The 15,456-nt window shown below is 41.9% G+C and overlaps 1 protein-coding gene and 1 long non-coding RNA gene across 2 annotated transcripts; one reads left to right on the top strand and one right to left on the bottom strand.

Moving 5' to 3' along the window:
- The first annotated feature begins 1,369 nt into the window (after positions 1 to 1,369).
- Positions 1,370 to 2,809, top strand: LOC104594012 (uncharacterized). The gene has a single exon (XM_010254131.1). It carries the CDS (start codon positions 1,370 to 1,372, stop codon positions 2,807 to 2,809), a length of 1,440 nt encoding a protein of 479 aa, XP_010252433.1.
- A 4,330-nt stretch (positions 2,810 to 7,139) lies between these two features.
- Positions 7,140 to 8,129, bottom strand: LOC148791922 (uncharacterized). The gene is made up of 5 exons (XR_016076098.1): positions 8,047 to 8,129; positions 7,776 to 7,956; positions 7,589 to 7,680; positions 7,432 to 7,507; positions 7,140 to 7,351 (listed from the first exon to the last, which is right to left on the bottom strand). It is a non-coding gene; the product is annotated as an uncharacterized LOC148791922 (long non-coding RNA).
- Positions 8,130 to 15,456: the final 7,327 nt, after the last annotated feature.

Here is a 15,456-nt window from a genome sequence, read left to right as displayed (position 1 = left end):
CCTTTCGGATCGGCCTCTGTGCACTTCGACCAATTCATAGAAACGGTCCCAGGGAGAGGGAGCGGGGGTAGTTGAGCGGCAAAACCTCATGCACAGGGTGGGGAGAGGTCCCCTATAAGTGCCCAGATGAGTTGGAGACACCCCACGCCAATGGGGAAGGCCGACGATGAGAAATAGTGCTTTGTAACAGATTGCCCCTTGGTTGTTGGGCTGCAACTCGTATTGCCATAGCCTTTACACTCGAGTGTCCATTGGTCATCCACCTTCATGGGCAGCCAAGTCATGGGTAAATCACTAAATAGGTCTGGCCTATACTCCAACCTATGGTGATGTTTGTCGATGGGTCACCCACTGACCGATTGACATGCATCACACTATAGTGTTCATGCTTTGCAATGGATTGCCCCTTAGTCGTTGGGATGCAACTCATACCGCCATAGCTTTTACACTCGAGTGTCCATCGGTCATCGACCTGCATGGGCGGCCAAGTCATGGGTAAATCACTAAATAGGTCTGGCCTATACTCTAGCCTATGGTGATGTCTGTCGACGAGTCACCCACTAACTGACTGACAAACATCACGCTATAGTGCTCCTGCCTTGCAACGAATTGCCCCTTGGTAATTGGGCTGCAACTCGTACCACCATAGCCTTTACACTCGAGTGTCCATCAATCATCGACTTGCATGGGTGGCCAAGTCATGGGTAAATCACTAAATAGGTCTGGCCTATACTCCAACCTATGGTCATGTCTATCGACGGGTCACCCATTGACTGATTGACATAAATCACGCTATAGTGCTCGAAATACCCCCTAATCCTTCTATTTAAACCCCATCCCCATCTGAAGCAGTTACCTGATAAGCACCAACCCCCACCACCAAGGTTGTTGGCAGTCCACCTATCAGTTAGCTAATACACGATATTCTATTCGTTCTTCTTACAAACGTTTTCTCCCCCATTTTCTATTTGCACTAGTAGTTATGATTGGTGATCTATATCTTTTTTGCAGGTGTGTCTTCCATTCACAAACACATATGGACTCCGGGGTAGATAATTCAATCTTATGCATTTGCAGCTTCAACGGCGAATCAGTTGGCATCACTGCAGATGAGACCACAGAATTTGATTCATTCATGTTGGACATTTGTAGTAGTTTTGGGATCAACCCACGTGATGCGAAGATATATTACATGATCCAGTGCGAGGAGAAACGCACCCTCAAACTTTGTAACCAAAATGACATACAGACATTTATCCGGTTCAACACCAAAACTTTGGACATTACAGTCTCGTTGAATGAACAAATGGGGGACGTGGGCTGCTAGAATGATTATGGAGAACTTGACTCTGATGACAACGACCAAAGCATGCATACGCATATTGGCTCAAATGGTATGTCTGACAGTGGTAGCATGGTAGCAACAATGTGGCTTGGTCTTATAACCAGAGTTGGGCAAGTGTTCGAAAATGCGATTGCATTTTGGACTGCCATGTCTAAATACTCTATAGCCCATAGATTTTCCTATATATATAAGTGGAACGACAAGACACGCATTCATGCACAATGCAATATGGGCAACTGCCGGTGGGAAATTCGAACTAGTGCATTGGGTGGTGGGCTTATGGTCCGAGTGCATACGTACCAACCTCAACGCTCACACACCGTAGTTGCATCATCCTTTGTAGTTCTTCCTAGGTCGAATAAGTTTGTAGGAAATCTTCTTGTTGAGAAGATACGAGACAGTCTATCATATAGGGCAATAGGCATCATGAAGGACTTCAAACGTGACTACACGTTGCAGTTAACGTATCAACTAGCTTGGAAGGAGAAAGAGGTTGCAAAGGTTCCAATCAATGACAATGATGATGACTCATACTCACGTATTCCATGGTTCTATGAGAAGATTCTCGAGTCCAATCCAGGTTTGTATGTCACTTATAGTATCGATGAAGATGGTCATTTCATGCGACTCTTCTTAGCATTCCATGCATCTATCCATGGATTTCACTATGGGTGCCGACCACTACTATTTGTTGACGGGGCACACTTAAATGGGAAATATCAGGGGAAGCTTTTGGCCACCACCACAATAGATGCCAACAATGGAATGTTCCCCATCACATTTTTCATCGTCCCCGCAGAGTGCCTTGAGGATTCCACTTGGTTTATGGGACATCTTAAAGCAGTAATAAATGATGATAGAGATGTTGTGATTGTTTTGGATAGGGGAAATAGCTTGCTGGATGCGGTCCAGTGGATTTTTCAACCTGATCTACATGCCTTCTGTTGTCGACATCTCATGGAGAATCTAAAATCATTTGTGACACGGATTCGTTTATCGAAGGAGTTGCGTGATGCAATAATGTCTATAATGTTCAAACTCTTCTATGCAAGATCTACCGACAAGTATGAGGCACTAATGGGGAGGCTTTTTATATTGAATGAACGCATTGAAAGCAGGGTAAGGTCCACTGAACCTGAGCATTGGGCGAACTCCAAGCTCCCAGGAATGCGGTACGACCAAATGTTGTCCAACATTGCAAAGATGTTTAATGGATGGGTGTCAAACATTTGTGATCGGCCTATAATGACCATGTTGAACACATTTCAGTTGAAATTGATGGAACTCCTTTGGAGAAGACATTGCGAATCCCAGGACTGCACAACAATGATAGGGAAAAGGACAAAAGAGAAGTTGCATGTGACAATTCACAATAGCATCCAGTTCCAGGTTGTCTATGCATCTATTCATGAGTTTGAGGTCACAAAGGGGGAAAGGCAGTATACCGCCCAATTGGACCAATAGATGTGATAATGCAAGGAGTGGCAAATGAGTGGCCTCCCATGTGCACATGCATGCGCGGCCATATCGTACACGGGGTGAAATGTGTATGAATTTGTTGACCCGTACTACACGATTGAAAAACAAAGGGTCATATACTCTCAGCCGATACACTCTATGTCGTCTGATGAGTTGCATCCCACAGCCATGTCATCGGCTGTGAGTGCAGACATCGGTACTTCATCATCTGCTACATTGCGCCCACTGAAGACAAAATGACCACTTTGCCAACACCGGACCAAACAAAATGAGTCACAGCCTGTTGAGAAAAGGGAAGTTCATTGCGGATGGTATGGTAACACAGGACATTATAGGAGCACGTGCAAGGCACCCATTGAGTAGGGGTATCATCTCTATTGCACCCCACCCTCGCACAATCTTCGCTTTGATTTATGTTTAGTACCTATTTGGAAATTTTAATGTTAGTAGTGTTAGACAGTTTTGTATGCCCTTAGCTTCAATCAGAATGATGTACTTTATGAGTTTATTGTAAATGAATAAAGATACATATTTGATTCATGTTCCTTGGTATGTTTCTGTGTAATACCCTTAAACTGGACACTTAATGAGACTCGTGTTAGTTTAGAATGTTCACAGCCAGTGGGTCGGTCTAGGGAGACCTATCCTGACAAGGCTGACACTGTAGTGCCACCAAGTCGGTTGGGGTGGCCTGTCTCAGCTGCCAGGGTGAGACCCTAGGCACATACAGTGTAGGATTAATTGAATCTTTGAACTGGACCAGATTTCCAGTATTGCCCTGGATCTTGGAGATTGATGGGCAAAACTGGAAAGTTACACCCGACCCCTAGACTCGATTATGATACTACACTAGGTGTCGGATCGGGCTGTCTTTGATGTACCAATCAGTGAGATCCTTAGCGGGGGTCAAAACCTGGGTATGTTGGGACAGTCCGAGAATTCATCTGAGTGGGTGATCATAGTGACAGGATCAGCCCCTTTGTCGGACAAAGGTAATGATCAGGGATGCACTCTCACTGATGGAAACCAAGACTGCCGGCAGCCGATTTCAACTGTTGAGATTTGTTTTGCAAAATATATTTTATATAAGATATAAAAATATATATATTATGGTTTCTAAAATGTTTGCAAAAGGCTTTAATTCCCGGGATCCATATAAGTGGAGAGTGCAACACTGTTCCTTGCAGCCGAGGGAGAGGTCCTCTCTTGTCGGGCAGTGTATGATCATTATGGGCTGAGAGGTTAAGTGTAAGACCATTGAGGATAATGCCTGATGGGCTAATCTTGCATCTGCCCACAGTCCCTGGGTGTTACAAGGTGGCTTGGCCCAGGAACCACTTAGTGTAACTGTTGGGCCCATAGAGCTCATTTGATGGATTTCAGGGGGTACACTGTCTTCAGTAGTGCATTCGGCCAGGCCTTGTAACAAAGGCTGGGCTGAACCCATGATTGATGTGTAGATCAATGCTTGGGTCCCACGCCATACAAGGAAGCCCAACTGGGCAGCAATTTGGAAGCCTTTTGAGTACATAACCTTAAATGGGCCTTAAGCCCATTTCGAACTGGGCTGATTTGATCAGTCATTTAAAGGGGGCGAATTCTAAAGAGGGTCAGCTGAAAGGATTGGGCTTAGACCCTATCCACTCAGAGAGTCCAAGATCTAAATGGGATTTAGATCTGGAAACCTCCTAATTAGATTAGGAGACAGCTGATCTTATCTGCAGATAAGATAAGGGTTATCCCTTATCACTAAGGGACTTCTAACCCAAATATGATTTGGATTAGTAGCTCCTAATCTGATTAGGAGCTGATCCCTTTTGAGATTATAAAAGGGGAAGGGGGCGGCAACCTTCTACACAACAACATCCATAGCATTCTTCTCTTTGAAGAAAGAGAGATTGAGAGATTTCCTGCATACTGCGAATTCTCTCCTGCCGCCACCTTCCTGCTTTTGCCATTCCTTCAGTTCGATTTCCAGTTCTTGGGAGCAATCAAGATTGGATCTTGATTTCAATCTTTTAGGGAAAAGATTGGTTGGAGCTGTACTCAAGTCGTCCAGTTGATCCTTACGAAGGATCAAGTTCTTTTGAAGAACGTTGCTGATTCTGCTCCACCCTGCACTGCGCCATCTTCAGTGGGAGTAGATTTTGGATCCTTCCTTGGGCGTGAACACCTCCATTGGGAGATAGTATTTCTCCGTATCAGGTATAATCCTCTCCCACTCCTTTTGGTTCAGATCTGGTTCAGTTTATGGTTCAAGATTGATCCTTGAAAATATGATTTTCTAAATGGGGAATACGATTCCCAGTTGAAGGGAGAGATAAAATTTTTGAAATTCGCCCCTTATTCCGCAATCTTTGGGCGCCCATAGGATGGATCTCTCATCCCTTCAAGTAGTTGTATTCTCCCTATCTGAAAATGTTAATGTTACTAAGTGTATCTTCCATATCTAGAAATTTTAAGATTTAATGACAGAAATTGTGTACTTTTGATAATTGTTGGTACGTCCAGGGGAGCACTCCCCTCCCTGTGCATGTGGTCCGCTGCTCGACTACCCTCATGCTCTCCCTTTGGAACCGTTTCTAGGAATTGGCCGAATCGCACAGAGGCCAATCTGACAGGTGCGGAGGGGTGTGATGGCCACCAAACCCACTCCCCCTTATTGCCACTCACCCACTGAGCATCCCGACACCTTTCGATCTTCCATTGGCTTGATGACCCGGGTCGACAGTGAGAAATGGTGGTTCTACAAAAGCCCCATTTCCCACCACCGGCCTCCCCCGTTGGCCTGGGGTGTCTCCACCTCATCTGGGTACTTATAGGGGATCTCCCCCCATGACATGGAGGTGGTTCCGCTGCCCGACTACCCCCGTGCCCCCCCCTTCGAGACCGTTTCTAGGGGTTGGCCGAATCGCCCAGAGGCCGATCCGGCGGCTGCGGAGGGGTGTGATGGTCACCAAATCCACTCCACCCTACTATCACTCACCCATCGAGCATTTCGACACCTTCCAACCGCTCATTGGCCCAATGGCCTGGGCTGACGGTGGGAAACGGTGGTTCTACAAAAGCATTGTTTTCTACCGTCAGCCTTTCCCGTTGGCCTGGGGCGTCTCCGCCTTGTCTGGGTACTTATAGGGGACCTCCCCCCACCCCGTGGAGGTAGTTCCTCCGCTCGACTACCCCTGCGTCCCCCTCTGGGACCATTTCTGGGAATTGGCTGAATCGCCCGAAAGCCAATCTGGCGGGTGCGAAGGGGTGCGATGGCTACCAAACCCACTCCCCCATGCTATCACTCACCCACCGAGCATCACAACATCTTCCAATCGCCCATCGACCCGATGGCCCGAGCCGACAGTGGGAAACGGTGGTTCTGCAAAATCACCATTTCCCATCGTTAGCCTTCCCCATTGGCCCGGGGCCTCTCCGCCTCATCTAGGTACTTATAGGGGATCTCCCCCCACCCCGTGAAGGTGGTACCACTGCCCGACTACCCCCGCACCCCCCTCTGGTACCGTTTTTGGGAATTGGCCGAATCACCTGGAGGCTGATCCAACGGGTGTGGAGGGGTGGAGTGGCCACCAAACCCACTCCCCCCTACTACCACTCACCCACCAATCATCCCAACACCTTTTGATTGCCCATTGGCCTTATGTCTTGGGTTGATGATGGGAAACAGTTGTTTTGCAAAAGCACCACTTTCCACTGTCAGCCTTCCCTGTTGGCCCGGGGCTTCTCCACCTCATCTGGGTACTTATAGTGGACCTCCCCACACCCCATGGAGGTGGTTCCTCCGCCCGACTACCCCCACACCCCCCTCCTTGACCATTTATGGGAATTGGCCGAATCACCCGGAGGATGATCCAACGGGTGCAGAGGGGTGCAATGGCCACCAAAAGCATTCCCCCCACTTCTACTCACCCACCAAGCATCCCGACACGTTCGGATAACCCATCGGTCCTATGTTTCAGGCCATCGATGGGAAACGGTGGTTCTGCAAAAGCACTATTTCCCTCTGTTAACCTTCCCCATTGGCCCGGGGCATCTTCGCCTCATATGGTTACTTATCGGGGACCTCCCCCCACCCCATGGAGGTGGTTCCTCCTCCCGACTACCCTTGTGGTAGTAGTTCTGCTGCCCGACTATCCCTGTGCCCCCCCCCCTCTGGGACCATTTTTGTGAATTGACTGAATCGCTCGGAGGCCAGTCACTCCTAATTGCTACTTCACATTGCTTTGTGATGCTACATTTTGAGCAAATATTTGATCGTAAGGTTTCAAGGCAATATCTATAAAAAAATTGCTTTTTGCATTACTTTATGCCTTTCATCTGTAAATTTATGTAGTTAGAGCTGACCAATCATTAGCTCTAATACAAAAATTTCAATTGTTAATATATGCTCAAAGTCGTAAGGTAAGAGAAAGGAAAAATAAATTGGTTTCCAATCATCCTCGTAAGATCTTCAATTTATGGAATATGGTTCCGAATGAGTTGAGCCCCTATCTGCTACCTAATAACATCTATATTTCCCTACAGCAAACATACTACATATTAGTATTAACATGAGACATATAGGCATGTGCTAGCAAATGAAATTCACATGTACTCACTAGATCAAAGTCAAAATGTGAACCCTGGGCGATGCAATCCATGTACTTCATAACAAACACTCCACACTTGCTACCACTGCAAAAAAGATATACTTTTTGACTCAATAACTACCTAACAAGTACCTCTACACCTAAGCATAGATCATACAACACGTACCCAATCTGTCGAGGGGCTGAATCAATGAATTGAAACAGCCAACCGATGATCCCAGGAACAAATGGTGACAATTTTTCTCTCAAAGTTGTTTGCTGCCAAATAATGTAAAATTGAGGAAACACATAAGCAATCGGACCCATTATCTTATACCCAATTACTCATGATACATACCATGGATCTCACTTACGCGTTGTGGAAGCTGCTTTTAAGGAACTATAGGCTTCGATTCTATAGTCCACCATATTCACCACTACTAGCTGCCAGTGTAAGCCATCAGATAAAGGTATTAAAACCTCATTGCACGTCAATATTTCGTAGGGCTTCAACCATTGATAGAGAACATCGTTGCGGGCATCCGATAAATACAACTGCATTACAAACAAATAACAATGGGATTATATCACAAAATGAATCACAAGCATATGGATTTCCGTCACATTGCAATCAACAACCCATACCGATGTCATCAAAGACACATAACATATGTTCATGGTGTTGGTGTTTCTTGCCTCTAGCAAAAATCCATACACATCAATGACCTACACAGCCACACACGTCAAATTAGCCACATTGACAATTAGCCTTGTATGACATGCAACACTCCCCTAAACCAAAATAATACCTCATCGAATACCCATGCTTTCGGGTCGAAGAGGGGTAACAGACAATCCGGGGTAAGAAACACAACACCATCAGTCCATACCAATTGATCATTGCCATAACCATTAATCAAGCTCGTTACACAATAAAAAAATAACGATACAAACAAATTCTAGTTTAAAGAAAATCACTTAAATAGACACAACCTACTAAACAGTCATGTGTACTCGCCCTTTCTTGTGGTTCTTCAAAAACCGTTTCACAACTTCAAGGTCCTCCTTTGGGACCAAGTCCTTCATCTTAAAAGAATTCCACAATGCATGTGCATCCACTGACTGCAACAAATGTTTATTGAATAAACTAATAAGAAAGTCAAATCAAACCAAAACAACCCTACAAATAACCCCAAGACAACACCAATGGTTATCATTTCACCTTTGCCTTCACTTCTCTTTTGGACCCTACAGTAATAGCAAACTCTTTCGCTACTTGCCCTTGCTACCCAAGAGCTTGGAAGGGCAACACCACCATGCTACTTTTCTTCCGTTCTCTCCTTGCTCAAGGAAACTTACGTTTGTAAGTTTTGGAAATGGAGAGCAAGCCATTAAGAATCTCGTAGGATGGGGCAGCAATGCTAGTCCTTTCGGGAGATTGCTCTATCCCCATGGTGCTGCATGCAACTCCAACAGGAAAGTCTGCACCATAATCATCATCATCTGGCAAGTAGTTTGCCAAACCTTCTTGCCCATCATTAAATGGTACACCATAATCCATGGAATATCACAAAGTTCCACATTCTGCTTTCTTGTCAAGTTATACTCTTTGGCCTCCGTACATAGAATTTGATATTCCATGGATTCCATGGATTCCATGCAAGATTTGGAAAATTCTTGAAAAATCAAGTTAGAAGCAATTTAACAAATCTCAACATTAGCAATAAGTCAACTTGTATATAACTCAAAACATCTATGATATGCTAATCCTACCTTTTGCCCAAGCCAATGCCACCCGTGAGCAGCATACTCTCCATCATAAAAAGGTTCCCCACCTACACCATGGCCCCCTCGGTCCACAAATTGCATATCAACACCAAATGTTAATAACTACCATGTACTTAGAACACATAGAGGACTCCAATGTGAAGAAAAAAAATTAAAACTTGCACAGCCCTCCGACTGAACATCCACTAAGGCCATCACCTTGCTAGTAGGGTTCAAACCCTCAATAACCTGTAATAAGTTTATAAATCCGTATGAGATCTTTAGTTTCCACTAGAACTACATAAATAAAAACTACAAACACCCCAAGTAGAGGAGCAGAAGTGAGAACCGTTTCTGCCCTAGCTTTTTTTAACAAATCGGCCCTCTTCAACTTCTATTGATACCCCATATTCCCCCACTTAAACAAACGAGGACTGGCATCAGGAACTAAAGGACTAAATAATGTTGTGTGCTCATAAAGCCATGCCTACAAAAAAGAAATCAACCAATAAATGATAATCAATTGAATGAGAATAACATAAAGAATAAATAAAAAAATCGACTGTCATCCACACTAACCATCAACACTATGCTGCATAAAAATAGACAGCCGCTATACGAGGATGAGCCTCTGCTCGATCCAGCACCACAACCAAAAACAAACTGATCAAGACCACCGACCAAGAATTGATGTACACATTTACCCCAGGCATAATCATCAATATGCTGTAAATCGTCAACGTATTCAGCCTAGAAGGAGCTCACCCTCGAACTGCCTTGGGGAAACAACACACAACTGAACAAGAATAAAATAATCAGCTTTACCACCTCCTCAACATACTCCATACCATCTAATCGTACAATCTTCTTTAGTCTATGTCACACAAGATCCAGCTCTATAGAGGTAGAGTGATTTTGATCAAAGCCAAAAGATCTTTGTAACAATCCACTACCAACAATGCCTTCCGATAGGGAAACTGTACTACCCAATAGGCCAAGACCCGTTATCAGGAGAACATCAGCCTTGCTGAATTGCAGTCCTTCCACCAACTATAAAGTACTGCCTAGTCGAGTCCCACGATTTCACTAAATAACTCAAGAGGGACGTCTCTACAATCACCTATGGCAAATCCAAAAAGTGTCCAAAGGGAGTTTCTTGGAGCCTTCTCTTGTGCTCCAAACATAGAGACAAACTTTGCAACATCTCCCTAAACCGTTTCGAGGAGCACCTAGTCCCAACTTTGCCACCTGACATTTTTTTGTCGGGAATTTAACATCCTATTCTTAGCACAAGTAACAAAAAAAAAATATATATATATAGTACCATTTAAATTTCATATATAAAGAATGACAAAACTCAATTAGCACTAGGGGTAATCATTTCAGCCCGACTTGGAAATTCTGGGCTTTGGCTTGGGTTTTGTGTTCACGCCCAACCCGGGCCCAGGCCTACATTAGGCCCACATATATTTTTAGGCCAGGTTTATACATTTTGTCTATAATGTATACATATGTATACATCCTATTTTACATCCTATTATATATTTTATATATAAATATTATAACATGACTTGTATAATTTATATTATATCAATGTATAAAATAAGTTTTATGCATTTTATGCCATTTAATATATAGATATGTAATGTTTTATATATGAGTGACATTAGCCTGGAATCAGGTCGGGCTTGGACCGTATAGACCTGGGCTAAGACTTATTTTTTAGGCCCAGAACCCCGGGTCAGTCCGGACCCATGCCTAAGCTATAGCCCTTATCATAAATGCAAAGCCTAGTCTGGTCCAGACCCATGATCACCCCAAATTAGCACTCAACAAAATCAAGAAATCATCAAAAACAAAATAAATGAATTGTGCAGAATGTAGACACGGCTAGATGCTTACCGCACTCAAAGCACTAGAAAACATGATGTACCTCCGGTGATTAACACAACTATGAAAAATGGGGAAAACGCTGTAGCTCTGGAAAGATATTGTACCTTTTGGCTTTGAGAAATAGAGAAGAGGGTGAAACTGCTGTGTTTGGTTCAAATGAGGTCGGAGACTGAAATTGCTACGTTCGGTTCAAATGAGGAAGAAGAAGATACTGCTGGATCATTTCTTCGAGGAAGAAGAAGACGCTGCTGGTTTTGTTCGAATGACGGAAGAAGAAGACGTTGTTGGTTCAGTTCGAATGACGAATGGGGTGAGCAAGAAGACTTCAGAGACGCTGCTACTTTTGGTTCGAATGTGTAAGAAGATTACCGTTGGGATGAGGGGTAGACGACGGAAGATTACCATTCGAATGAGGAATGGGGTGACACTGCTACTTTCGGTTCAAATGAGGAAGAAGATGTTTCACTTGGGGTGAGCTGGCTGAAGACAACAGAGACGCCACTACTGCGTTCTGTTATAATGAGGAATGGGGTGACGCTGCTACGTTCGATTCAAATGAGGAAGAAGGGGGTGAGCAAGAAGACGACGAGGATGCCACTGGTGTGTTCGGTTCGAATGAAGAAGAAGATTACCGTTGGCCACTACTGTGTTTAGTTCGAATAAAGAAGAAAAAAAGATGGTCGCTGCTGTGTTCGATTCGAATGAAAAAAATTATCATTGGGATGAGGGGTATAATGGGACCGAAAATTTCACTTATCAAGTGGAACTGTATCGAGTTTCCGTACATCCTTAATTGAATTTGGGGAGCTTACCAAAGATTCCCCTAGAATTTATGCATGTAAGAAAATTAAAAATCTTGGTAATCGGGTTGGTTAACAAGGGAGGGAGGTTTGGAATAGGGACCAACCTATTTTGTCGTATGAAATGGTCGTGTGGTTGGAGTAGACCATCCATGATCCATCAGATACGAAACCCATTGAATTCACCTTATGCTCAGTCCACAATCCATATCAACGCTCAGTAAAAATGTTGCTATGTATTGGACTCGAGACACCATCAATCAATCACAAAGAATGATGTGTTGAGTTTTAACTCTAGTTCAGATGCATATTCTCCTCTTTCATTATTATCTAATAATGTAAGGTCCAGATGCAATGCAACGGAACTTTGACTAATGACTTATGACTATTCTTTTGAGAGAAGAATCAGTAGATGGGTGTAATTAAAGCAATCTTAACGCATTATGATGACTTATAACGGAACCTTGACTAATGACTTATGACTATTCTTTTGAGAGAAGAATCAGTAGATGGGTGTAATTAAAGCAATCTTATCGCATTATGATGACTTATAACGGAACCTTGACTAATGACTTATGACTTGAAAGTGACGTGTGTGCAACGAGAGAGTTTTGGGGTGTTCCATTACTCTCTTTTTTTCATTTTTTTCTTTCTTTTCTTCCTTCACATCCCCTGTTTTCATTCTTCTCAATTAATTCTTTGCCTTTTTCACCTCCTAACTTTTATTTTCTTTCTGTAGGGGTTTTGACAAAGGATGCTTTCTCTTTGATCTTGTGTTTGCCCTCTATGGTTAATTCCGTTCATACTTCTTTGATAGATGCAGTTATTGATGGTAGTTATGTTTTTTAGTAGCGGTTTTTGGGGCTTTTCTGTCTTTCTCGGATCTATTCCAATCATACTTTTACCATACTTTACAGTTTCTTTTGAGAACCTCTTCTATCATTTTCTCTCTCTATTTTTTGTGGATTGGAGATGTGCTGGTTTAGTACTTCACCTTTTGTTTGATTGCAGAAGTTCTTTATGTTTTCTTTCATCCACTTTTATATTTTGTTCTTTCTAAGAAATTATATGTGGGTTTTCCTGATTGGTCTTGTTGTCAATTCTTTGTACATGTATCAATTTCTTCATTTAATGAAATGTACTTTAAGTCTTCAAAAAAAAAAAACTCACGATAATTATTAATTAATATGCAATTTGCTAACTCATCAAAAACTTGGATGCAATTTCGTTTGCTACTTGAGTTGAGCGCTCTGATGGGTTTACAAGTAGGGATTTGACACTTGTGGATACTCACCTATTTGGTTGCAGTCCAATTTTATTTGTACTAGTACAAATGTATAGGAATGTAAATGTATTTGTTTTGGATTTTACTTTATTCTTCTTCATATCTCATTTGTACTGCAACTAAACAAAATAAGTTATGTTTTGAAACAAAAATAAGTCAAAATTTACACTCAAATCATTTGCACTACCATGGTTTTGCATTAATGTAAATTTATTACATTGCAACCAAATAAAGCCTAAGGCTTAGTTTGGAGGGAGTAAAATCATAAATATGTAGAGTACAAAAGTACAAAATCTTGTATTTTATATTATTTTATTTGCATTTGCACTCTTTCTAAACTGAGCCTAAGGCTGCATTTGTTTGCAATGCAAACGCAAATACGTATACTACATATTTATGCATTTTTCGATTCATGAATGCAAATACGATTCACATTTTAAACCGTTTTTGCATTCATCCTGTTTGTTTGAAATCGGTGCAAAGGTGGGGGCTATCATTAAATGCTCCAACTATCTTATACTCCAAATTCCTCAACTTTGGTCGAAAAGTTAATTATCAAATAAACACAAAATTGTATCCAAAACCAATGGTTAGACATTGAAATCTGGAAGTTGAAGAATCAAGATTCTAGTATTGTCTTTTGCAAATCAAGCAGGACTTGAATGGAATAACCTGAATCCGACCCGACCTGACCCAGGTTTTTTGCACAAGTTCGTCATGAGTTTTAAGGCTACAGGTTGGGCCTCGGCGAGAAATTTGGGACCTGACATAAACTTGGGTAGCCTGAATTCATCCAAATGTTTATTCATAGATTGGGCCATAAATCCTAAAAATATACATAAATTCTTTCAAACCCGACCAACTTGCTAGGGCTGTTCACGGGTCGGGTTAGGTCAGTTTATTGATGTTTTTTCAACTGATCCGACCTGGTCAGGTCACCTGAAATTGAAACCAAAATCGACCCTGTGTTAAGCAAAACCGACCTGATCGGTTTGAATCGGTTTGGGTCTGTTTGGATTGGTTTCAGCTCTACTTAGTGGTGACTTAGTTGCTGTTCAAGTGTTCATACAAAATTGAAGTTTTTTGTGCAAATATATCATAATTAATCAGATTTTTTTCAAAGCTTAAACTTAAACAAAACACAAATAAAATATATCAACTTGTAACATACATTAAATTAAAAAAATTAAATAAAAAAAATACTAACCTTTGAATGACTGAATGTGATGCTTGTTAGTTGTTGCTTGAGTCTTAAGTTGAGAGTTGAGACTTGAGCTTGAGTTGAGAGAATGAGAAGATGGGAGTTGGGAGAGCCAAGTTCGAGTGATGTCTTGATGTTGAGAACTTGAAATTTCAAATTTTTGATTCTTGAGAATCAAATTATATTAGAAATTGTGCTTGAGTTGAGGGGCTAAGGGGGGTGGACCAAGTTAGAAGTTATCAAGAAAATAGAAAGTCAAATTGTATTAGAGAAAGAAGACTGAAATTTGTATATTTCAAGAAGCCTTTTAATCTAACTAAAAAAGAACACCTAATTCTAATTGTAATTGGTTGCCTATTTGGTATAAAAGACCTTAGAAACTAACATCATTTGATTATTTTCTTTAAACTTTTCCAAAAAAATGCAAGAAATTATCATCTAAAGGAGGAAAGGTGTAGGGAGTAGGACTAGGGATTCCTTGTCTTATAATACTTGCCATTAATGTCATTCCTAACTAGAAGACTAAAAATTAAGTTTGGTTGTAACTAGGATAGAGACAACTTAGTTAAGTAGGAACTAAGTAGATTGTGACTACTAACTAAGAACTAACTACTAAGTCGGTTCGGTTCGGGTCAGTTTCGGTTTTCATGTGAAAACCGAAACCGAACCGAATCATTAGTTTATGATTTTTTATAACCCGAAATGGACCGGTGCTGAAGAAAATCCGGCCGACTCGGGTTGGGTCTGTTCAGGTTAGTCGGTTTGGTCGGGTTGGGTCTTCTTATGAACAGCCCTACAATTTGCTCAAGCATGTCTAATCCATCTTGTTTTGACTCCAACCCCATTCCAAGGGTACATAATGATGGTTTAGACCATTAAAATATACCTAATTAATACCACATGAGACTTACGACGAATACACAACTCTTTTAATGGATTCTGTCAAATATAAAGGAATATTTTCTAACAGGGGAGGTTTTAGTATTTATCACAAGTCTTATGGACTTTAATATAACAATCATAATAAATGCTTTTATAAAAAAATCATATTAAATGAAAAAATAAAAGCAAGTCTTTCTTTTCGACAGGGAAATAAATTGAAGTCTTTT

This window comes from Nelumbo nucifera, chromosome 5, assembly GCF_055504915.1.
Source record: "Nelumbo nucifera cultivar China Antique chromosome 5, China Antique-T2T, whole genome shotgun sequence".
In the NCBI taxonomy this organism is placed as follows: Eukaryota; Viridiplantae; Streptophyta; class Magnoliopsida; order Proteales; family Nelumbonaceae; genus Nelumbo; species Nelumbo nucifera.
This window is presented reverse-complemented; position numbering and strand designations above follow the sequence as displayed.